This window comes from Callithrix jacchus, chromosome 8, assembly GCF_049354715.1.
Source record: "Callithrix jacchus isolate 240 chromosome 8, calJac240_pri, whole genome shotgun sequence".
Lineage (NCBI taxonomy): Eukaryota > Metazoa > Chordata > Mammalia > Primates > Cebidae > Callithrix > Callithrix jacchus.
In genome coordinates this window covers 17,785,888-17,810,741 of record NC_133509.1, presented here as the reverse complement: position 1 = coordinate 17,810,741, position 24,854 = coordinate 17,785,888, and the positions used below count along the sequence as shown (strand labels likewise).

At 39.5% G+C, this 24,854-nt stretch overlaps 1 protein-coding gene across 2 annotated transcripts in view; it reads left to right on the top strand.

Moving 5' to 3' along the window:
• Positions 1–3,327: 3,327 nt before the first annotated feature.
• The window catches only part of UACA (uveal autoantigen with coiled-coil domains and ankyrin repeats), a 96,785-nt gene continuing 75,258 nt past the window's right edge, over positions 3,328–24,854 (top strand). For both annotated transcript variants that reach the window (XM_078333512.1, XM_002753290.7), the window contains exon 1: positions 3,328–3,647. Coding sequence is in view for 1 of the 2 variants with exons in the window: in XM_002753290.7 (XP_002753336.3) it covers positions 3,561–3,647 (87 nt within the window). In the remaining variant the exon portion in view is untranslated. The remainder of the gene's footprint in view (positions 3,648–24,854) is intronic.

The window sequence follows — 24,854 nt, the reverse complement described above, 5'->3', positions numbered from 1 at the left end:
AGGCGTGAGCCACCACGCCTGGCCTGTGTGTGGATTCTTTATTCTTTTTCTGAGAAATCATTTTTGTCATCATTTTTGCGGTTATCATCATCTGAGTTATCAGTGAGCATCTGTCAACTGTGTTTGCTTCCCTTTTCTGGCAGGCACTCTGGGTATATTTTGCCTACCTGGTTGTATTACTTCTCACCTGTGTGTATTCATTGAATGGATACTCAACCTCGGATAGCCTCCCTTCAGGCAAACTTATCTGTTGATCTTTTCCTTCCCTAAATACCTTCTGCAATCCTACTACACAATTCAGTAAGTGATTGTCCAGTGATTAGCATACAGCATACACATCTGTTCTCTAATCCAGAACACAAGTTCCTTGACAGCAGACATCAAAAAAATAGAGGTAGTAAGAAGAACGACGTACTCCTTTTGTATTGAGATTACTTTACCATGTGTATATATAACCTCAAAGTAATTTACCAAAATGCATTACCCTTCCTGGTATATATTGTAAATAAATATTGTAAAAAATAAGAAGTAAAACAAAGTATTTTATGTAGGCTCAATGTGATAACAAACAAAAGTTCATCTAGGTTGGATAAGTGCCCTTTGCGCTGAAGGGAAGATAAAAATAAATAATAGTGATATTATAGTGATAATAATAGTGATTCAACCTGTCTGGTTGAATGCTAATAATAGTGACTTTACCTCATATAGGCAGCTTCCAGATCAATGTAAAAAAGCTTTACTGAATATTAAGACCAGTGCTATTTACTTAGCTGCTCTCAAATGGGAATAAGCAGACATCAGCTATCAAGTTTCTAGGCTGGAAAAATCTATAAAGGCCACTGGACACAGACACCATGGGGACATCATCCAGACAGTTCATAAAAATAACTTGCCCAACATTTTTGGAACCTGATGCAAGCTACACTTGTGGCTCTGTCTGTTTCCTTTGCTTTATCCAGTAACAACAGAAAAGGGGGCCAGTCACCAGGACTATGATAACTTGGGTGTTTCAGGAGACAACCAGTACAACATAACACGGTAATTAATAACTCAACAGCCAATTACTTCAGTCAGAGAACAAGACGGTAAATGGGTACTTAAGTCCAGAACAAAGGAATTGATTGAGATACAAATATTTGAGCAGGACCATAGCCTCAGATCATTCCATCTCTGTTCACAGTAGGGGGAATCCCAATCCTGTGTCACATGAATACATAGAACAAACAACCATAATTTACTATAGTAGTCAATAAGAGTGCATCCATTCATTCAGAAATATTTATTGAACACCTATAACATGCTAAGCATTCTAGGGAATTCAAATATATATCAGTTATTCCCTAATTTTAAGGAACTTGAAGTCCAGTAGTGAAGTAAGGTTTGCTCAGCTCACATGTTTATATCATATGAGAGGTACAATTGCTGTAACTATTTGGGGGATGGAGAGATCACTTCCAGTTGATCAAGGAATGTTCTATAGAGAGGAGGGCGCTTGGAAGGGACATACACTTAAAAACAAACTTTTTGTTAAAGCAAAATACACACATAAAAGAGTATATTGCATATAGTACAGGCTCACAGAATTCACAACCTGAAAACACTAGATATTACCAGCACACAGAGAGAATAGTACAGTATTCCAGAAGCCCCCAAGTCCCCCTCAATCACTCTTGGGGAAGTATGATTTTGTTAGATGAATATAGACGGAGATTATTGGAGGAAGGATATGCACAAAGATGTGGAAATTGAAAGCCATGACCCGTGTTTGGAGAATGGGCTGAAGAGTAATTTGCTTGGGGTGTTGACTAGAGAACAGAGTCGGGTCCACGTTGTACAACTTGAAATGCCAAGTAGAGGAGTTAGATTTTATTCGTTAGCTGCTGAGGGCTTTTGAGCAAGAGGATTATTTTTGTAAGGCTTTTTGGTGATGGCTAATAATTTACTGGTGATGGGACAATTAAGAGACTGAAAGTTGGGAGACTGGCTGGGAAGCTTCTATATAATTGTCCGGGTATGAGACAATTTTGGCTTTGCAGTGACAGTGAGAACAGAGAGTAACTGACCATACACAGTCACTAAAGAGCCAGCAAGAACTAAATGACTGTGGATCTAGAGGAAGGGGGAGGAGTCAAAGAAAATTTTCTTCTAAAGATCTAATCAAGAAGAAATTTAATAATTTTTTCGGGTAGTTGGTTGTTATTTACTTGTATAGGTTAACACACTCTGAATGCTGTCTCTCCAAGAAATTCTGAAAACTTTCTTACAGTATTTGAAGAAAACCTTGAGTTACTCTCAAGAAACTCTAAAGAAAGCAACTGACCTTTCAGACAAAAAGAGTCTTTTGTTAGTCAGGAAATGTGGACTGTTTGTCTTTTCAAATTGATGTATGCTACAATAAACGTGTTGCTGGGGGGAAAAATGACTCCAAAGAAGACGTTTGAAGATGTCACAGGAACAGCAAATTATTGGGTGCTGACACCTTCCTGTTTCTTCATCCTCTTAAATAATTTTTATTAACTCAGATTTCTAGGTAGGATGATTTAACGTCATCGTATACGTTTACGTGTAATGTGTTTCTACAGGAAACAAAAAATGTTTCTGAAGAAAAAAGAGCTAACTTTTTTGACAACTTATATCACTGGCTATGGGGGTCATTTTTAATTGATGGCACCTCTTCCCCTCCCTCCCGCTCCGCCCCCATTCCATGCCTCTGCTTCCAATGCGGCGGGTTCTTGACTCAACAAATAATGAAGCACGTTAAGTTGTACAGTAACTAATTATAACGTCTTTCAAGGTCTTTCTTAACTGTACGTTTTACTACACAATCAGCACCTTATTGCTTTGAGACTGTTTGTTTCTGGAATTTTTGATGTGTGTGGTTGTTTCCAGGCACCAGGATTTGGCAGTAAAACAGGAGACTGAAGAGAAGTTACTTCTGAAAGCTGGTCTGTGTACAGGTAACCAAGAGTCATTTCTGAGACCAGACGGGAAGGGAAGGAACTTTACTTGGGAAAGAGAGCGTGGGTGGGAAAAGGACGGGAGTCCGGGAAGATGAGAGATGGCAGAGGGGGGACCCCGTGCTCTCTCTAGACCTTAAAGTCCACGGTCCGGGTGGGCGGGCGCCGGTGGCCTGGAGCCCGGTCCACGCGTCTCTCCACGCCCCTTCCCTAGCTAAAGTTCCCAAACTTTTCCTCCAGTGGAGAGAGGAAGGGTGTTACTAAGTTTAAAAGGGAAGTCCCTCCCCTTTCCCGGACTTCGATTGGTCGAGATTTTCCACGCCCCCTCCAGGATGGCGGGTCGATTGGCTACCGGAGGGAGCCCCGCCTCAGACCCGTCGCCGTCGGCCGCCGAGGCCCCCACCCCAGGTGGCAGGCAGGTGGGGCTGGTACAGCCCGAACCGCTTCTGCCGCCGCCGCCGCCGCCGCCGCCGCCGCCGCCTCCCCGTCGCGCGCTCGCAGCCCGCATCCCGCATCCCGCATTCCGCATCCGGCAGCCTTTAAGGTTCGCAAGCGGGCCAGGCGCGCCGAGCTCGCGGCGCGCGGGACTGGCGAGAGTTAGCCATGAAGAGCCTCAAGTCCCGCCTGAGGAGGCAGGACGCGCCCGGCCCCGCGTCGTCTGGCGCCGCTGCCGCCGCCGCCGCCAGCGCGGTGAGTCCTGCGGCCCGGGCTGCCCGGCGCTCCTCTCTGGCGAGCAGCGCAGCCCTCCTTTGCTGGCGAGCTCGCGCGCCGCCTTCCTTGACTTTTCCTCAGCCCGTCCCGATTCGGCGGCCCTGGCGACTCCTCCCTCAGGCTGGAGACCCCGTCAGCCCAGAGATCCCGGGGATCCTCCCCGTTGCCGCACCGAGCCTCGACGGGTTTCTTCCCCACCCCTTTCCCCGAGCCTCCGAGCTTCTGGAAGAAACCTCAGTACTGCGGTTAAGGCCCCCTCCTAAATCCAGCGTTCCTCGATTGGCCCCCCTACTCCGCCCTTTCCGTTGACCCCTCCTGCCTCTTGTCTCCCGGCGCTCGCCCAGCTCCCCACGCTCGCTCGGCTCGGCTGGCTCCCCTGAGTCCCCGGGGCCAGGGCTCGCACCAGGCAGGCCAGGTGGGCAGGGCTGCGCAGCCCGCGCCATCGTGCCCGGACTCCGGACCTTCCCCGGGTCTGAGACTGAGCGTCAAGCCCTGCCAAGCTGGTGGACGTCCTGTGCTGGCTGCTGTCGTTGTCACTGGGAAGTTTGATTCCCCAGCGAGGCAGAGGGAATCGGCGTAGTTGTAAAGACAAAGCCCTTCAGGGGGATGACCCTGGAGATGATGAAGTCGGGAGGGTGATGATGGTGTGGGCCGCGTAAATCGCACCTGTGGGGCGGATCCGTGCGGGGCGCTTTCGGTGCAGACCTGCAGCGGGGCCTCCGTGTGCGCGCCAAGGAGTAGTCAGGGCCTCTTTAGTTGGCAGGAGAACAGAAATCTTGAGAAACAACCTGACCGCAGATGTTGTGATTTGGATAATTTGACAGGTTACAAGAATGGCGATAGCATCAAGATTCTGTATCATTAAAATAAGCGCTACTTAAAAAGTGTTGAAGAGTCAAACGTAACGGAGATGTTATGCTCAAACTGCCCAATTACCTAGTTGGGGTAATTAAAATGGACCTTTACAGTTTAACACAGATTCTACCAAAGGAGTATATTCTTTTTTATCAGAATACTAATTAATCTGCTTTTGCTTTTTTGAGTTAATTCAGAATTGTGCCTTTCTCTCCACCTGTATCTAGGATTATTTTACTTGGACATAAAGGAATTTGTGGAGGAACTAACTAGATTTAAATTCCCATTTCAAAAAAAGTAGATTCAGATGACTTAATTGATGTTCTTTAATAAAGCATGAAGTCGTTTTATGAGCTCCTAGAAAAGAGAGATTACTTTGTTTCACATTTTTTTTTTAAACCAGTAATTGGCAGAAATGTCATTTAGTGATATTGAGGGTCATTACAGTTAAGATTCTACTTCTCTATAATGCAGGTCGTGTTTTTAGCTTTGTGGAAGATACACATTTCGGGGTTATTAGCTGTATTTTCCCTGGTTGTGTCTGGTTTGCACTAAGAATTTACATCCCACTTGGAGGTTCATAAGCCTTAATTTTATGAAGTTTTCTGGAAATGTAGAGTATTTAGTTGGTATGATGAGCATGACAATTCACATTTTATACATTTGGAACATAAAAGGCATCTCTCTGAGCTTAAATCTTTCATACTCACTAAATTGAGCATTCTGTTTTTCTCAAAATGGCATAATAAAGATAAGCATATGATATTAACCTATTTATGTAGAAAAATATTTCTGTTTAAATATTAGAATAAGTTCTGCACAGTTTAAAAATAAAAGCATAGTAATGAATATAACTTTGAATAAGTTCTGTTAAATTTTAAAACAAGACTGTAGTGATGGGCCGGGCGTGGTGGCTCACGCCTATAATCCCAGCACTTTGGGAGGCCGAGGCGGGTGGATCACGAGGTCAAGAGATCGAGACCATCCTGGTCAACATGGTGAAACCCCATCTCTACTAAAAATACAAAAAATTAGCTGTAATCCCAGCTACTCAGGAAGCTGAGGCAGGAGAACTGCCTGAACCCAGGAGGCGGAGGTTGTGGTGAGCCGAGATCGCACAATTGCACTCCAGCCTGGGTAACAAGAGCGAAACTCTGTCTCAATTAAAAAAAAAAAAAAAAAAAAAAAGACTGTAGTGATGAATAAAACCAAGCCAACCATTGATAGAATAAAACACATGTACAGGAGAAGTAGATCCTTTCTGCTTTTCAATCTATAAACCATAATCCCAGATTTGATCACATGTGTATATATTGTATAATTGGGCCCCTCTCTCTTTTTTTGCCTTTAAAAACAGTTATTTTTTGAATAGGTAATACAGCATATGGGTTAATATTTGAAAGGAATAAAAATATTTACAACAAAATATCGATACCGTGTTCTTCTAACCCCTGCTTCAGCCACCCTGCCCCACTTCATCAGAGGCCAGTGGTGATATTAGTTGCTTGCATGTTCCTCCAGAGAGAGTTTAGCATATACAAGCAAATATGAGTATAAATAGTCACCCTTTGTAGAAATGATAGCACATTGTAGTTGCTGTTTTATATCTTGGACTTTTTTTGACTGTAAATATCTGAGCCCATTCAGAGCCTCCCTATTCATATCTTTTGCTGTCATGTACAATTCTGTGATTAATATTTATATTTCAGGTGAGTGTCTGTACCTGTAAAATCAGTTCCTAAAAGTGAATTGCTGGGTTAAAGGATATATATGCATTTGTAATTTTGAAGGATGTTGTCAAGTTTCCTTTCATGCATCATGGAACCAGTGTATGAGAAATGTTTTCCAAGCTTTTAGTAGAAGTCTGTTCAAAATTTTTGATCTTTGCTAGCCTGGTAGGCAAAATATGGTATCTTAGGGTACTTTAGATTTGTGTTTCTTTTGTTATGAATGAAGTTAAACATCTTTTTATATTTTTATGAACCCTTTTCCTGTTCTTTCTGTGAACAGTTTATCCTTTCCATTTTTCTATTGGGTTGTTGATATTTTTTCCTCTATTCATTTGTTTTTACTTTAAATCAGGGAAATTAGCCCATTTCATATGAATAACTAATATTTCTTAATTGGTCATTTGTCTTAAGACATTTTTTTTTGGTGGCATTTGCAGTGAAGAAGGTGTTTCTTTCTTTCTTTTTTTTTTTGAGACCAAGTCTCTTGCTCTGTCGCCAGGCTGGAGTGCAGTGGCGCAATCTTAGCTCCTTGCAACCTCTGCCTCCCAGGTTCAAGTGATTCATTCTCCTGCCTTGGCCTCCTGAGTAGCTGGGTTTACAGGCACGTGCCACGACATCCAGCTAATTTTTGTATTTTGAGTAGAGGTGGGGTTTCACTATGTTGGTCAGGATGGTCTAGAAGGTGGTTGTTATTATTATTATTATTATTATTATTATTTTGAGACAGAGTTTCGCTCTTGTTGCTGAGACTGGAGTGTGGTGGGGCGATCTCAGCCCACCACAGTCTCGGTTTCCCAGGTTCAAGCGATTCTCCTGCGTCAGCCTCTGGAGTAGCTGGGATAACAGGCATGCGCCACCATGCCCAGCTAATTTTGTATCTTTAGTAGAGATGGGGTTTCTCCATGTTGGTCAGGCTGGTCTTGAACTCCCAACCTCAGGTGATCTGCCCGCCTCTACCTCCCAAAGTGCTGGGATTACAGGTATGAGCCACTATGCCTGGCCAGAAAGTGGTTATTTTTATACAATTGAATTTATAACCTTTTATGATACTTAGGTTTATGTTATATCTTGACCTTTTCACTCTGCAATATTCAATATTAAACCCCCCCCGCAGTTTCTTCTAATTATTTTTCTTTTTTTTTTGATATTTATGTCTTTGATAGGTAAGATATGTATTATGATGTAAGGTAAATCTTGCTTTCTTCTCCTCTTTCCTTTATGGGTATCTAATTTGAGTCTTACAGTGTTCATTTAATTATCTTGGAAATAGTCATTATTTCCTTTGCACAACTTTGATTTGAGATAAAATTTTAAAAGGTTTATTTCATAAATAATTTCCTTTGTGTATTTATTTAAGCTTATGATCTGAAGGAGACACACATTAGCAGTAGACTGAGGTATATGACATGTAGATATTTTATTACATAATATGTGGAATATAGCATATTAGCTTAGCATGCTAAATTAGAATTATGTGCAGATTAGGGGCAAAAATTGTAATTGTAAATATTCTGAATAGTACCATTGTTATAAATATGCCAGTGAATTTAGAGTTTATTAAATGGGAATGTTTGTACACGTATAAATATAGTTCACAATTACAAATTATGGATAAACTACATTTGCAGATTAGTCTTTGACTAGCAAATCTGGAAATGGCTGCATCTATTAACCATAAACCACAAAGAGCGTTTTTATTGTTACATGTTTTATTTATTTATTTATTTTTTGAGGAGGAGTTTCACTCTTGTTGCCCAGACTGGAGTGCAATGGCATGATCTCAGCTCACTGCAACCTCCACCTACTGAGTTCAAGCAGTTCACTTGCCTCAGCCTCCCGAGTAGCTGGGATAACAAGCGCCTGCCACCATGCCTGGCTGATTTTTTGTATTTTTAGTAGACATGGGGTTTTACCATGTTGGCCAGGCTGGTCTCAAACTCCTGGCCTCAAGTGATCCATCTGCCTTGGCCTTCTGAAGTGATGGGGTTACAAGCGTGAGTCACCGTGTCCAGCCTGTTACATTTATTTTTAATCACTTACTAAGTTGTAGCTTAGGATTTCTAGAAGGGATAATTAAATGATTATAAATACTATATCAGATCTAGTTAATTATATGTCCAATTATATGTATAGTGGGAATAAGCTTGTTCCATTTTCACCTAGTTTAGGAAATTTAAGTAATATAAATTAAGGGACCATAAGTTCAGAATTAGTAAAAGTGCTGCAAACATATGCTGTAAGCAGACATTTGTGAAGGGGATTCCACTTTAAATTTGACTGCTTGAGCCCAGGAGTTTGAGACCCAACTGGGCAACGTGGCAAAATCCCATCTCCACAAAAAATCCAAAAGATTAGCCAGCTGTGTTGGTGCATGCCTATGGTCCTACCTACCTGGGAGGCTGAGGTGAAAGATCACTTGGGCCCAGGAGGTCAAGGCTGCAATGAGCTGTGACACCAGCCTGGGTAACAGAGGGAAACCCTGTCTCAAAAAAAAAAAAAGGTTGTAGCATAGTACTTTGATTGTAGATGTAATCTCTGACCGGAGAGGATCTGCAGTTATTATTTTTGCTCCCCTTTTCCTAGGCTGCTCTTCAAATGGGGCAGTGAGTTTTATAAATCAGAACTAAATATGTTCTAAAGCGTCTTACTATAATGCCTCAGCACTGTGAGCAAATACTGGTATTTCTAAAAGAATTTAGTTACAAATATAGCAACTGAAAAAATTCTTCAAAAACATTTTCTGTTTCCACTAATAACATTAGTTTGAGATGTTTAGAAAGTGTAAAGGATTAAACATGATTTTGTTTTAGTTGTGATTTTGAGAATGAGGGCTTTGTGTTTTTCACCGAGGGTTTGGGTGCATTTGAAAAGATGTTAATGTTCTCATAATAATGACTTTTGGATAATGCGAATAATTAAGATGACAAATAGTTATGTTCAATTTAAATGCATGATATTTAATTAGGCACTGTTTACTCATTGTCATTAACTATTCCAACCTTTAATTAAAAATGCTTAATTAAAGCTTTATTCAGACAACTTCCTATGGTTATCCCTGCATTGTATTTCTTGTGGTTCTTGAAGGAGGATTGCAGTAAAGAAGCTCGCTTTTTATGCTTTTTGATTTCAACCCTCACCCAGCAGCAGGTGTATTCAGATCATTATGTTGATTTGAATTGCTGAATTTTATTGTAATATCAAAGCAGAGTGCCTTTGGTAGGTCTTTTGGTACATAATGAGCCCAGGAACTTTAAGTGAGAAGTAAAGGATTTTAATTACTTTTTAAATAGGATGGAGAAATGATTATATACACTTATTGTGCATCATACACATTGTTCAAATTAAAAATGATTAGTTCAGGAAGTGGACTTTGCTCAGCAGTTGCCTTATTTAGTTTGGAAAACATTTGTGGAACACATAGGCTCAAGAATGGATTAATTAGGTCCTCTTTGAAGAAATGGATAATTCCAATTTGAAAGCAGAAAGTGTGCAGGATGAACTTGGAGTCCCCTTGTCATGCTAGAGTGTAAAGAGGCTATCAAAGATTAGGACTCTGGAGCCACCTTGAGGGGGGTCTCAGTTGCTCAAGGATGGGACAGTACTGTAGTGTTCTGAAATCCTTAAATCCGTGAGTTTGTAACAATTACCAGAAATAAAATAAAAACAACTCTTGACTTTTGGAGGATGCTAGGAAACTGATGCATTCTTTTTAAGATCAGGAAAATAAGGGAAATAATAAAACATTTATTGTGCTTTTCCTGTGAGAACTGTATTTCAAGTTATCCAAATAGCTGAATAGCTGATAAGAGGAAGTGTCTCTCTCTCTCTCTTTTTTTTTAATCTCCCCCCGACCCAGTCTCCTGTGTGACAGGTGGGGATACTCACCACTATATTAATGAGAAAGAAGTCTCTTTTTGGTATATTTTACTGCCACTAATAGATGAAGAAGGGATGATGTAATTAGTATATCATGTATTCTGGTCCAGCTAATAAATGAAGAAGGGGTGATAGAATTAGTATATCATAACTTTATAGCTCCTAATGAATTAATGAATCTGTAGTCTAGACATGATTATCAGAGTCTACTAATGTCTGAAAAAGAAAGACAAACAGGCATATATTTCGTGGTAGAAATACTTATTACCACCTATTAAAGTCATAGCAAAATAATAACCCTTTGGATGTAACCACGATTTTATAGACAATACAGGGAACAAAGGAAGGTAAGGATGCAATCAGCAAAATTCTAACTGTGGAAAACTATAGGAAAATGAAATGGTTTCTTAAAAATTATAAATCATAAGAAAAGGAAAAAGGAGAAACTATAGATTACATGAGATTTAAGAGAATTAAATACATATTAGCCAATTGCAGTGATGGACTTTATTTAGATCCTGATTAGCTACTTGTAAAAAGTAAAAGTTTATAAGACAATTGAGGAAATGTAATCACCAGCTGGATGATTGATGATACGGAATTATTTAAAACATTTAAATGTGACAATGGTAGTAACGTGGTTATGTTTATAAGAAGTCTTTGTCTGTCTTTATTTTTTATTTTTTTATTTTTTGGAGAGGGAGTCTCACTCTGTTGCCCGGGCTGGAGTGCAGTGCCGTGATCTTGGCTCACTGCAACCTCTGCCTCCCGGGTTCAAGCAATTCTCCTGCCTCAGCCTCCAGAATAGTTGGAATTACAGGCGTCTGCCACAACACCTGGCTAATTTTTGTATTTTTGCTAGAGATGGGGCTTCGTCCTGTTGTCCAGGCTGGTCTGGGACTCCTCTCCTCATGTGATCTGCCCACCTCGCCCTCCCAAAGTGTTGGGATTACTTTGGGTGGCGTGAGCCACCACACCTGGCCAAATCTTTATCTTTCAAAGTAATATTTTGGAGTCTGGGATTTGCTTCAAAATAATCTTTGGGTGGATGGGGATAGTAAGCTTTGGGTATAGTTGCAATAGGATTGGTCATGAGTTGGTAATTGCATCTGGGTCTGGATTGCATCTGGGGCCCAAGCCTGTAATCCCAGTGCTTTGGGAGGCCGAGGTGCGCAGATCACTTGAGGTCAGGAGTTCGAGACAAGCCTGGCCAACATGGTAAAACCCTGCCTCTATTAAAAATGCAAAAATTAGCCAGCCATGGTGATTTGTGCCTGTAGTCCCAGCTACTTGGGAGGCTGAGGCAGGAGAATGGCTTGAACCTGGGAGGTGGAGGTTGCAGTGAGCTGAGATCATGCCACTGTACTCCAACCTGGGCAACAGAGCGAGACTCCGTCTCAAAAAAAAAAAAATTGCAGCTGGGTGGTTCAAGCAGCTATTGTATTTACATTTGTGATACTATTGTATTTAGTGTTTGTCCTAAAATGTCTGTACTGTAAATAGAGAGCTAGTCACAGCCTTGAAGACTTTTAAGAGCTAGATATAAAAAATAAATGAGTATGGCATGTTAAGAATCATAATAGGTATAAATTGCTGTGTAAAGTGAACAGATGTGTAGAGTGAAGCCATAAAAAGGTTGAAAGGTGGAGGCTGAGCTTGTGCCAGAAAGACAATTTCAGTGGCTTTCCAGGCAAAAGAACAGCAAATGCAGTAGTATGGAGCTGTGAAATTATACAGCCCACTGAGGGAGCATCGGATTTGGAAACTAATTCTGATTTTATGGTAGAGGATGGCACAGATGAAGCATAGACAGATCTTCAAATAAGAATTCTAGTGAAAATAGGGAGTTAGAGGGCCTGCAGCTTGGGGATTGTGGTAAAGGAAGGTTTTCATTCATTCATTTTTTTTTTTTTTTGAGAGGAAGTCTCTCTCTTGTCGCCAGGCTGGAGTGTAATGGCACGATCTTGGCCCACTGCAACCTCAGCCTTCTGGGTTCAAGTGATTCTTCTGCCTCAGCCTCCCGAGTACCTGGGATTACAGGTGCCTGCCACCATGCCTGGCTAATGTTTGTATTTTTAGTAGAGACGACGTTTTCACCATGTTGGCCAGGCTGGTCCTGATCTCAGGCGATCTGAACGAACTCCTGACCTCAGACCATCTTCCTGCCGCGGCCTCCCAAAGTACTGGGATTACAGGCGTGAGCCGCTGTGCCCAGCCTCATTCATTTTTTTTTAACCTTGAATTAAGATGTTAAATTATTTGACAAGTTTAAATCATTGATAAGAGAGAACTGACTAGTCATGAAAGTTTCATCTCTATCCCGTTAGTGAGTTTTTAAGTTCATCCTTCCTCTTCTCCCTTCCTCTCTAGAGTTAGCTAATAGCCAGCAAAATTTTGATTTTATCAACCCTGTTTAACGTAGTTTGTATGCTTGGTAAAGAACTCTAGATCCAAGAACAATAGATTTGAATGCTATAACTTACGTATTCTGTTGCATCTCTATCATAGGGAAACTTTTACTGTCCTTTTACAGTTTTGCACATGTTTGTCCTGCCACCTAAAGGATACAGCAAGTTGTTGAACTTTCCACCCATATGCGCTTGTTTATGCAAGGGAAGTCAAATTGATTTCTGTGGGGAATTTACCTAAAAATGGTTGGTTCAATTGCACTTCCTGAAATTATAAACAGAACAATAGCATGTAATACTTGTTGCCCCATTTTCCTAAATCGTAATACAATGGAAAGTTTTATATAGCTTTTATACAGTTAGAAAAGATAATGTATCTTCCAGGCTTAAAAATATAGCCCCAAAACTCAAGAATAAATTGGATTATTTGTAGTCACAAAAACAGTTTTATCTGTTGGGTTTGTTTTATTGTCAGAAATCCTAAATATTGTTGACATTGACTTACATTTTTCAAATGATACAGTCTCCAGCGTGATGTGCAGAAGATAAAACTGATGTAGTTGAATGACAACTGATGAGTTGTATTTTTATACAGTGCTTCTTGACTTATTATGGGGTTACGTCTTGGTAAACCCAGTGTAAGTTGAAAATATTTTAAGTTGAAATGCATTTAAGACCTAACCTACCCAACATCGTAGCTTAGCCTAGCCTTTAAACATACTCAGATGGGCAAAATCATCTAATACAAAGCCTCACTTTCTTTTTATAAGAAAGTATTGAATATCTCAGGAATTCAATACTGAATACTCTGTTGAAAGTGAAAAAACAGAATAGTTATATGGGTACTCAAAGTACATATAGTTTCTGCTGAATGCATGTAGCTTTTGTACTGTTGTAAAGTCAAAAAATCCTAAGTCTAACCATTCTAAGTTGGGGACTGTCTATAATTGAATGGGACCTTGCCAGGTGTCCTTGAGAGAGTGCAGGTGAGTCTCAAGCAGTTAGGATAAATTGCTGTCCCACAAAAGTCATACATGTTAATTGTAGAAAACCAAATATAGGCTGGGCATGGTGGCTCACGCCTGTAATCTCAGCACTTTGGGTGGCCAAAGCAGGTGGATCACTTGAGGTCAGGAGTTTGAGACCAGCCTGGCCAACATGGTAAAATCCCGTCTCCACTAAAAATACAAAAATTAGCCAGGCATGGTAGCAGGCACCTGTAATCCCAGGTACTCGGGAGGCTGAGGCAGGAGAATTACTTGAACCTGGGAGGTAGAAGTTGCAGTGAGCCGAGATTGCACCATAACACTCTGCACTCCAGCCTGGGCGACAGAGGGAGACTCCATCCCCCTGCTTTAAAAAAGAAAGAAAACCAAATATAGTTGATGATAAAGAATAGAATAAGCCACCCATAATGTCATTCACTATGCCATAAACCACTGATGCTCTTTTTAAAAATTCTCTACAGCCTAACGCCTGTAATCCTAGCACTTATGAGGCCAACGTGGGAGGATCACTTGAACCTGGGGGTTTGAGACCAGCCTGGGCAACATAGTAAGGCCCTGTCTCTACCAAAAAAAAAAAAAAAAAGGCAGGCATGGTGATGCACACCTGTAGTCACAGCTGCTTGGGAGACTTAGGCAGGAAGATCACTTGAGCCCAGCAGGTTGAGGTTGCAGTGAGGTGCACTTGTGTACCTACCTACCCAGGCTGGAGTAGGTAGGAATAAGCACCTACCTACTCCAGCCTGGGTAACAGAGCTAGACCCTGTCTCAAGATAAATAAATACAATGGAGATTCCCTGCCTTCTTTGTTATTCACTCTGCAGTTATTTATCTTGATTCTATAGCAATGATATATGTCTACTTTTTTTTTTTTTGAGATGGGAATGTCACTGCCGCCGAGGCTGGAGTGCAGTGGCACAATCATGGCTCCCTGTGGCCTTGACCTCCTTAGGCTCAGGTGATCCTCCCTGGCAAAGGATTAATGAGTTCTTTGCCCGGAAGGATCACCTGAACCTCCTGACTAGCTGGGACTATAGGACATGTTACCATGCCTGGCTAATTTTTATATTTTTTGTAGACACAGATTTCACCCTGTTGCCCAGGTTGGTCTTGAACTCCTGGGCTCAAGCAATCTGCCCACCTTGGTCTCCCAAAGTTCTAAGATTACAGGCGTGAGCCATCATGCCTGGCTGATATATGTATAATTTTTTGAATTATATTTTATTCTAATAAACTTTGTACTTAAAAACTATAAGTAATTTGAAATTATCTGAGCACATACAAGTGTCCCAATTAGGAGTGTTCAGTAAATGCTAGTGAGTTACTTAGAAAGAAATTGCTTATAAGAAATTCATGTGCCAATAGCCAAGATTTATTGAGCATGTGTTTCCCAGGCACTTTTCTAAGTGCTAGTAACTCAGTCCTCACAGCAACCCTAAGGAGTTGCTATTATTGCCATCATTTCAGATGCAAGTTAAGTAATTTACCTGCCCAAAACACTATGGCTAATAATAGGTAGCCTGGCTTTGGACCCATGTCCTTACCATTGTGAACTGATATTTCAAATTTAATGCTATGGGATTTATACCTTAAGCCATATATACAGAAAAATTGGAGAAGGGGTGATGAGGGAGAAAAGAGGCATTTTATGGAAAATTCCAAAACCAGTTTGTGTTGCCTCCAGAGATATGTGAAATTGTTGCATTCCTATACCCTTCCAATAATAGATGCTGTTATTTAAAACATATTTTTCAACCTGATAGAAAAAGAATAGTTTGCCTTAATCCGACGTGTTTTTGATTTCCAGGAAGTGCAAACATAATTTTGTGTTTAATGGCTACTTTCATTTCTTGTTTTAGGAATTGTTTGTTCATTTTCTTTGACCATTTTTCTGCTGATATCTTGTTCATGTTGATCTGTAAGAGCTTTATAAATCCTTATTTTTGCTACTTGGCCAGCCGTCGCTTTAGAGTCGTGTCTGTCTCTCTATAGTTGTGCTTCTGTCCTTCCCTTGTATTTCAAGCAGTTTTTATGTATTTAATTTTGTGATAATGGATACATTAAGGTTTTTGGCTATTTTATATTCATTGTAGAGTATAGCTTGTAGCATGAAAGTCTGTACTTTTTTCCATTATAACTTTAGTTTTGAATTCTACATTGTTAGATATTAACCCTGTCACATTGCCCCTCTGTCATTTTGCTTTGTATGCATGTATACTTACCCCGTATATTATACTGTCATCCTTGGTTTTATTTGGAGGTGTGTGTGTGTGTTTATCTACAACTGTGTACACTTTTGAGTACACAAGTGTACATGTTTTTTAATATTGACCATATTTATATATTGTCAAGGTTTGACATTAGCTCTGTAGTAGGGTTTTCCTTTGCACGTGCACAAATCATTTTTTTAAAAAATCTCATGGACTCTTGTTTAATTTTCTTCTTACCAGATTGTGACATTTTTTCTTTACTAGAGAGAGAGATTTAAAGAGAGCTGGAGAGAGAGAGAGAAGTGGCAGGGGAGGGGTGGAGGGGAGAGAACAAGAACACATAAACATGCTTTCTAAACTTTAAAAAAAGTAAGAGCATTTAACTTTTCCAACAGGATGTTGTCATTTCTTATGGTTTTCTCATTAGCAGGGTGCCTGCTTTGTGCAGATGTTGAGGTACTTTGAAAATGAGTCCTGGTGGGGAGGCCTTTGGGTGTGGTTGTAGTAAAGCCACTCTGATCTTTTCAGCCATGCACAGGAATAGCCCACAAACACTTGCTGAATTACAGGTGAGAGGTTTTTAAATGATAAATCCTTTTTTAATGATGCATCTGTTTTTTTGTGACTGTTATTTTTTAATAATATTAATTCATTTTATATATTTAAAAAGCACTTTATGAAATAGAAATAGCATTCATGGCCATGTATAAGTAGGTAGACGGACGAGGAAAATAAAGTGTTTCTCATTCTTAGAAAAGGCAAATTGTGGGCCAGGGAATGTCCATTCTTAGCTCTTGAAACCACACCTGGAGCAGCATGAAGGTGCAAGGTAGCACCTTGATGCTACAGGGTCACACTGCAGCCTGCAAGTCTTGGGTGTGAACCTTGCCACTCCTGGTAACCAGCTTTGTGACCTTAGGCAAGTTACTTAAATATGTTTGTTTCTTCATTTGGAAAATAGGATTAATCATTATGCTCATTTCTTAGAGTAGTTGTGAGCATTAAATGATGCAAGGCATATTAAGGGCTTGCTTATTCATACAGTGCTTCTTATATAGGTAACTCAGTACATATTCTTATTGCTAACTGAAAGATCCCACCAGAGGTCATGCCATTGTTGTGTTTTATGACCAGATTGACAGTAATCTTCCTGGTCTTTTCCTTTCCAATTAACACAAACTCTCATAGGCTTTTATATAACCTAGATCTTCAAAGTCTATATGTTCTAGCCCTTTCCCTGAGGGAGATAAGTGGTATCTCTATTTTTCAATTATAAAAAAAATCTTTTTGAGCACTTAGGCTAAGCACTGGGGGTGAGAAAATGAGGAAGATAAGAAGAGGCTCATAGTTTTGTGGGGGAGCTCTATGAGCAGATAATATAAGGTAGTAAGTGTTGTGATGATGGAGGGTACAAGGTACTGATCTAGTCTGGGGCAGGTTTTTTTTTGGTAGGATAAGCTGCTGCTGTCTTTTAAAAATTGAGATGAGATTCACAAAACATAAAATCAGTCATTTTAAAATTCAGTGGCATTTAGTACATTCACAATGTTGTATAACCACCATCTCTATGTACTTCCAGAACATCTTCTTCACTCCAGAAGAAAATTTTGTACCCAGTAAGCAACTGCTTTCCACCTACTCTTCTCTAGCTTCTGGCAGATAATCTGCAGAGTGACCTTTTTTTTTTTTTGAGACAGGGTCTTGCTCTGTCACTGAGACTAGAGTGCAGTGGCATGGTCTTGGTTCACTGCAGCAAGTAAGTAGCTGGAACTACAGACATGTACCACCACGCCTAATTTTGTTTATTTTTTTTTGTAGAGACGGGTCTCACTATATTGCCCAGGCTGGTCTCTAACTCCGGAGGGCTTAATTGATCCTCCCACCTCAGCCTCTTGAAGTGTTGGGATTATAGGATGGGCTTCTTGAGACTTGAAAGAAGTGGGTAGGAGTGATCTAGGAAAAGTTAAAATTTCTTCCAGAGGGAACAACAGGAGCAAAGGCATGGAGAAGAGGAAATATCACGGAGCTCAGGGAGGGGGAAGTTGGATACAAGAAAAATAGCAAGGGAGGATCCTAGAACAATAGCAGGGGGATTGGGTGGGAAAAAGGAAGTAGAGGAGGTTTGCGGGTAGATCTTGGAATGGCTTTAAGAATGGCCATTTTCAAGAGCTGCTGGGACTTTTTCCTGTGGTTCCAGAAGTAGGAAATTCCAAAATCAAATGTGTTTTAGATGGATTACTGTGGCAGCTCTGTTCAGGCTGGATTTGAGTGGGGTCTAGCCTGGAGACAGGTGGATCAGCTGGCCTCATTACAATGCTGGAAGGGATGGAGAGGAGGGCCCAAGTTGGAGAAACATAGTCAGTCTACCAGAGACCCTGAAGAAGGTGTGACTTTCCAAAGTCACATAGTCAACAGATACGTGGTCAGAAACCCTGCCTGCTAGCTCCTTATGATTTCCAAGTCTCCTGAGTTTGAGGCACTGTGCGGTCCCCGATTGAATGGTAATTGTGCTGTAAGAGGAAGAGCGAGAGAGAGCACTGTCTACATCTTCCTATATGTTAGCAATTTAGTTGTTTTTTTTTTTTTTTAAAGCGCATGTATTTATATTCAGTTTGGGTGAATAGCTCAATGTTCTGATGATGATGTTTGAAAAATGCCCTTGAAAGTTTAACTTATTATGCTAATAATCTTTATAAGCACAGATAGCAGATTTTTAGCAGATAGTTAATTGTTTTCTCCAACATTTTGTTATGAAAAAATTGAAACGTACATAACATTTGAAATAATAGCACAATGAACTAGGATCCCTCTATGTGCTATTTAGATCTGAAAGTTAACATTTTGCTGCATTCTCTCTATCTATATATGTAGATAAATGCATAATAAATGCACATTCATATCTTTCACTGAACCATTTGGAAGTAAGTTGTAGAATGGTATTTTACCTTTAAATACTATACCATGTATCTACAATATAATAGTGATACTTGAAACTGTTAATTTTTAAAGGTGAGGAAACTTAAGGTTAATATGACTTGTGGAGATGAAGCAGAGTTTGGAAGAAACATTGCAGAGCGGATATTTCTTTCAAACTTCATTTCTTTCAAACTGATTTTTTTCAAACTTCATCAATATTAATGTATTGTCTTGATTTTTGTTGTATCCGTGAAATACCAGTGCTATTAATAATTGGACTATTATTTTAAATATCTCACTTATAAACACTTAAATATCAGTACATTTATTTAGAAAGGAAACTGTATGCAGGACACTGTATGAAATGGGAGCCTAGTAGTCCGCTGAGCTGCAGAGAGTACTATGATGAGCATCTCTAGGGAATGAACAGTAGGAAAGGGAGGGGTGGGGGCAGGTGGGAAGAGAATGCTGGTGTACAGTCATGTGACTGCAGGCTCTATGCAAGGACCTACACTCTGCTTGTCCTGTCACTAGGATGAGCCAAGGACCAGAGCTTTGGAACTAGTTTCTGTTGGGCTTTTATTCCTTTTTTATTTCTGACTCCATGCCCCAGGCTTCACTGCTGCATCTATCCCTGCTGTAGACTGATGCTGAATGCTCTGGAACCATAGCAGGAACTGCCAGAAGATTGCGTCACCCAATCTTCTACACTTAGAGAAATGTTCCATTTCTGTATTCTGCTACTAAGTAAATACTTTCCTGTTTGTGGGTTGAATTTTTTTACTTTTCTTTACAGCTAAGAATTGAAATTTATTGAAGTTCTTAGCCATTAAAATTGCCCTCATTTTCTTCTGTCCCTTTTTTTTTTTTTTTTTTTGAGACGGAATCTTCCTCTGTTGCCAGGCTGGAGTGCAGTGGTGTGATCTCGGCTCACTGCAACCTCCGACTCCCTGGTTCAGACGATTTTCCTGCCTCAGCCTCCTGAGAAGCTGGGATTACAGACCTGTGCCACCGTGCCTGGCTAATTTTTATATTTTAGTAGAGACGGGATTTCACCATGTTGGCCAGGATGGTCTTGATCTCCTGATCTTGGGATTCACCAGCCTCGGTCTCCCAAAGTACTAGGATTACAGGTGTGAGCCACTGTACCTGGCCTCTTCAGTCACTCTTGAGGACCATTATCCAGCTCCTTTGCAGTCTGCCCCACCTTGGGTCCAGTGTCAGCCTAGCTTGGTGTAGGTGTACACATATGGTAGTATGCCAGGCATTAGTTGTTGCATAAGGAATGTAAGTAAAAAGTCAGCATATTAGTGAATATTTGAGAATTATATGAATTAGAAAATTCATTTTCTCTAAACCCAAGAATCACATGGACTCGTATTTAAAAATATATTATTTCATTCAGAGTTTTAAGATAAAATTAATGCTCCTCTTTGACTTGTTATTCCACTTTACTGTTTTCTATATAAATAAAAAGAAATTTCTTGCAATTTTAAAAACATCTTCTTTCACTTCAGTGTTAATACTATTTAAGAAGAAATATGTAATGGGCACAAAGATAAGGATGACAAGACGTCAGAAAATTTTAAGTCCAGGCACTGCTACTGAAAAATTTTGGTCAAATCACTTTATCTCAATAATTTTCAGTTATTTTTCTTATAAGATGCAATAAAGACTTGCTTTTTTTAACCCTACCAGAGATTTTACTAAAATCTACCCTACCAGAGATTTTAGCCACTAGGAAGAATGGAAATATTTTGAAAGCTTTAGAACAATATAAATGGAAATGCACCCCATCTTGGAAAAAAAATTAGCCAGGTGTGATGGTGCACACTTGTAGTCCCAGCTACTTGGGAGGCTGAGGTAGGAGTGTCTCTTGAGCCCAGGAGGTTGAGGCTGAAGTGAGCCATGATCATGACACTGTACTCCAGCCTGGGCAGTAGAGCAAGACCTTGTCTCCCTCCAAAAAACCCCCAAAAACAACAGCAAAAAGCTTTTGTTTTTGCACAAAGTAGTTTTGAATTGAATAGCTAAATAGAGCACAATTGAGATGGAACAGCATTTATAAAGGTGGCAAAATACATATATTTTTAAAATTATACTTTAAGTTCTGGGATACATGTGCAGAGCGTGCAGTTTGGTTACATAGGTGTATATGTGCCTTGGTGGTTTGCTGCACCCATCAACCTGTCATCTACGTTAGGTATTTCTCCTAATACTATCCCCTACTTACCCTCCACCACTGACAGGCCCTGGTGTGTGATGTTCCCTTCCCTGTACCTATGTGTTTTCATTGCTCATCTCCCACTTATGAGTGAGAATATGCAGTGTTTGGTGTTCTATTCCTGTGTTAGTTTGCTGAGAATGATGGTTTCTAGCTTCATCCATATCCCTGCAAAGACCATGAACTCATCTTGTTTTATGGCTGCTTAGTATTCCATGGTGTATATGTGCCACGTTTAATTTATCCAGTTTAAGATTGATGGGCATTTGGGTTGGTTCCAAGTCTTTGCTATTGTGAATAGTGCTGCAATAAACATACATTTGCATGTGTCTTTATAGTAGAATGATTTATAATCCTCTGGGTACACACCCAGTAATGGGATTTCAGGGTCAAATGGTATTTCTAGTTCTAGATCCTTGAGGAATCACTACACTGTCTTCCACAATGGTTGAACTAATTTACACTCCCACCAGCAGTAGTAAAAGCATTCCTATTTCTCCACATCCTCTCCAGCATCTGTTGTTTCCTGACTTTTTAATGATCGCCATTCTAACTGGAATGAGATAGTATCTTATTGTAGTTTTGATTTTCATTTCTCTAATGACTAGTAGTGATGAGCTTTTTTTCATATGCTTGTTGGCCACATAAATGTCTTCTTTTGAAAAGTGTCTGTTCATATCCTTCACCTACTTTTCGATGGGGTTGTTTGTTTTTTTCTTGTAAGTTTGTTTAAGTTCCTTATAGATTCTTGTTATTAGCCCTTTGTCAGATGGATAGATTGCAAAAATTTCCTTCCATTCTGTAGGTTCCCTGTTTACTCTGATGATAGTTTCTTTTGCTGTGCAGAATCTCTTTAGTTTAATTAGATCCCATTTGTCAATTTGGGCTTTTGTTGCCATTGCTTTTGGTGTTTTAGTCATGAAGTCTTTGCCCGTGCCTATTTCCTGAATGGTATTGCCGAGGTTTTCTTCTAGGGTTTTTATGGTATTAGGTCTTATGTTTAAATATTCAATCCATCTTCAGTTAATTTTTGTATAAGGTATAAGAAAGGGGTCCAATTTCTGTTTTCTGCATGTGGCTAAGCCAGTTTTCCTAACACCATTTATTAAATAGGGAATTCTTTCCCCATTGCTTGTTTTTGTCAGGTTTGTCAAAGATCAGATTGTTGTAGATATGTGGTGGTATTTCTGAGGCCTCTTTTCTGTTCCATTATTCTCTATATATGTTTTGGTACAGTACCATGCTGTTTTGATTACTGTAGCCTTGAAGTATAGTTTGAAGTCAGGTAGTGTGATGTCTCCAGCTTTGTTCTTTTTGCTTAGGGTTGTCTTGTCTGCTGGGTTCTTTTTTGGTTCCATATAAAATTTAAAGTAGTTTTTTCTAATTCTGTGAAGAAAGTCAATGGTAACTTGATAGGAATAGCATTGAATCTATAAATTACTTTGGGCAGTATGGCCATTTTCATGATATTGATTCTTTCTATCCATGAGCATGGAATGTTTTTCCATTTGTTTGTGTCTTTTCTTATTTCCTTCAGCAGTGGTTTGTAGTTCTCCTTGAAGAGGTCCTTCATATCCCTTGTAAGTTGTATTCCTAGGTCAAAATACATATTTTTCCTCGGTAAATTTTTATTATAGAGTAGAACAATGAATGAGAACCCTAGACTTAGAGTGTTTTGTAAGCTGTGGAAAACATTACACTTGTGTATTTGATGAAGGGTTGGAGCTGTGGTTAGTGTTCTTTATATGACTGTTATGAAGATCTCATTCCATAGTATCACTCATAGCTATGAGTGTGTTCTTTCTACTGGTTAATACCAGTAGGCAGAATCCTGGCTAATTTTCTGAAAACAAGTTTTTGGAATTCTGTTAAGGACACTGTGTCTACTTGTATATTTGCTGTTACAGAAGTTGTAATTACTTTGAAACTAAACGTTTCAGCAGAATTCAATTCTACTAACATTTGTTAAGACTGTTTATTTGGTCTTAACACTTATTGTCTGCCCCCATTTTCTTCCATCATTCTTGAGGACCATTATCCAGCCCCCTTGTAGACTGTCTTACCTTTGATCCAATGTCAGCCTTGCTTGGTATGGGTAGCTTTTATTCCATTAATAGCTGAGATTTAGAAATAGTTCCTTTCTCTGGGTAGGGAGGTGACATTTCTGAAGGCTAACAAATTTATAGTCTTTTATCTTATGGCTTTACTCAACAAATATTTATGTCGCATCAACTATATGCAAAGTACTTTTTTCTCTCTCTCCTTCCTTCTGCTAGATTTGTGTGTTAGGGATGGGGATTGTCTTATACCAAAGTGGGTCAGCTGAATTTCTGTATGTTAAGAGACCCAACAGCCTAAGGTTTGTAGCCTTAGTCCTAGTTTTTCTTAATGAACCTTGGATGGAATAGCTTATTTATGACCTGACTTTTCATTTGGCCTATTTACCTTTTCTATTCTTTCTACTTAGAATCAAACTGGAGTTTTGTAGTATGGAAATTGCTGGTTCAAGATCTTTTGCTTTTGGCTTTCCCAGGCATTACGATTTGGCAGTAACTTATATTTTCACTTCAATACTGTGTTCTTCCCTAGATGTTCATACTTTTATTGGGACTAGAACGTAGCCCCCCCCAAAAATGACAATTTTGTTAAAAAATATCATTTTTATTTTAAAGTAGGAAAAGATAATCTTCAGAATCCTTTTTGGTTTAACTAACTTTGAAATTTGCATAATTGTATTTCCTTTCCAATAAAAATATAGCTTTACATACTAGATTTTTAGAATTTTAGAACTGGAAGTTACCTTTAAGTTTTCTAGTCCAGTGGCTAGATGCCCTTTAAGATTTTTCACTACATGCAGTGAAAAGTACACATCCAGAGCTGTGGTAGGCAGAATTCTAAAAATGGCCATGATTTCCAACCTGAATCCCCAGGACTTTGAATATGATGAGGAAATATGCCCATGATTATGTTATGTTACATAGCAAATGGCATTTTGCAGGTGTAAATCAGTTACTAATCACTTGACTTTAGCCAAAAGGGAGACTTAGGTGTGCCTGTTCTAATTACATGAGTCCTTTTAAAAACAGAAATTTTTCTCTGGCTCAAAGCAGAACTGCGAGCCAGAGCAATTTGAAAGATGAGAAGGACTTTCCTGCTGCTGGCTTGAAGATAGATGGGGCCATGTGAGAAGAAATGTGAGTGGTCTTGGCTTGTGGCTAACAACCCATCAGAAACTGGGACCTGAGTCCTATAGCTTCAGGGAACTGAATTCTGCCAACAACCAAATGAGCCTGGAAGCAGATTCTTTTTCAGACGAGAGCCCAGCCTGGCTGGCACCTTGATTTTGGCCTTGAGAGATCAGACCCCAAGAAGAGAACCCAGTCAACTCCACCTAAACTTCTGACCTACAGAACTGTAAAGTTATAAATAAATGTTTTTAAGCCTCTAAGTTTGTAGTGATTTGTTATAGGCAATAGAAAACTGATAAGCAAGACCATTTGGCAACCGTATGGAAATCTCATGAGTGAAAAAAACAAAATTGAAATTTTAGGTACAACCTGGATAATAGGCATATGACACATTCACATGGGAAAAGACCTGCAGGGGATATACAAAGTTCATAGTTATGGAGGGATGGTAGAATTATGAAATGTTTTTTATTTTTCATTTTTTGCTTATGATATTTGTTTTTATAATTAAAATATATTAATGCAACTTATAATAAACATATTTATATAAAACTAAGAACTTAATTTTATTTGGGAATTTATTACTGGGGAACATGCAAATTCGTAGACCTGAAAGACTTGCTTTCAAGTGTTAGATGTGAAAAACTTGTGTGTTTTTAATTTTGTGTAATTACTAAACATGACAGTAAGATAATTGATATTTAAAAACCTGTAGGTAATAAACTAAAAATCCTACATTCCTTGACACCAATTCACTAGTTTGCTAGGAAATAGC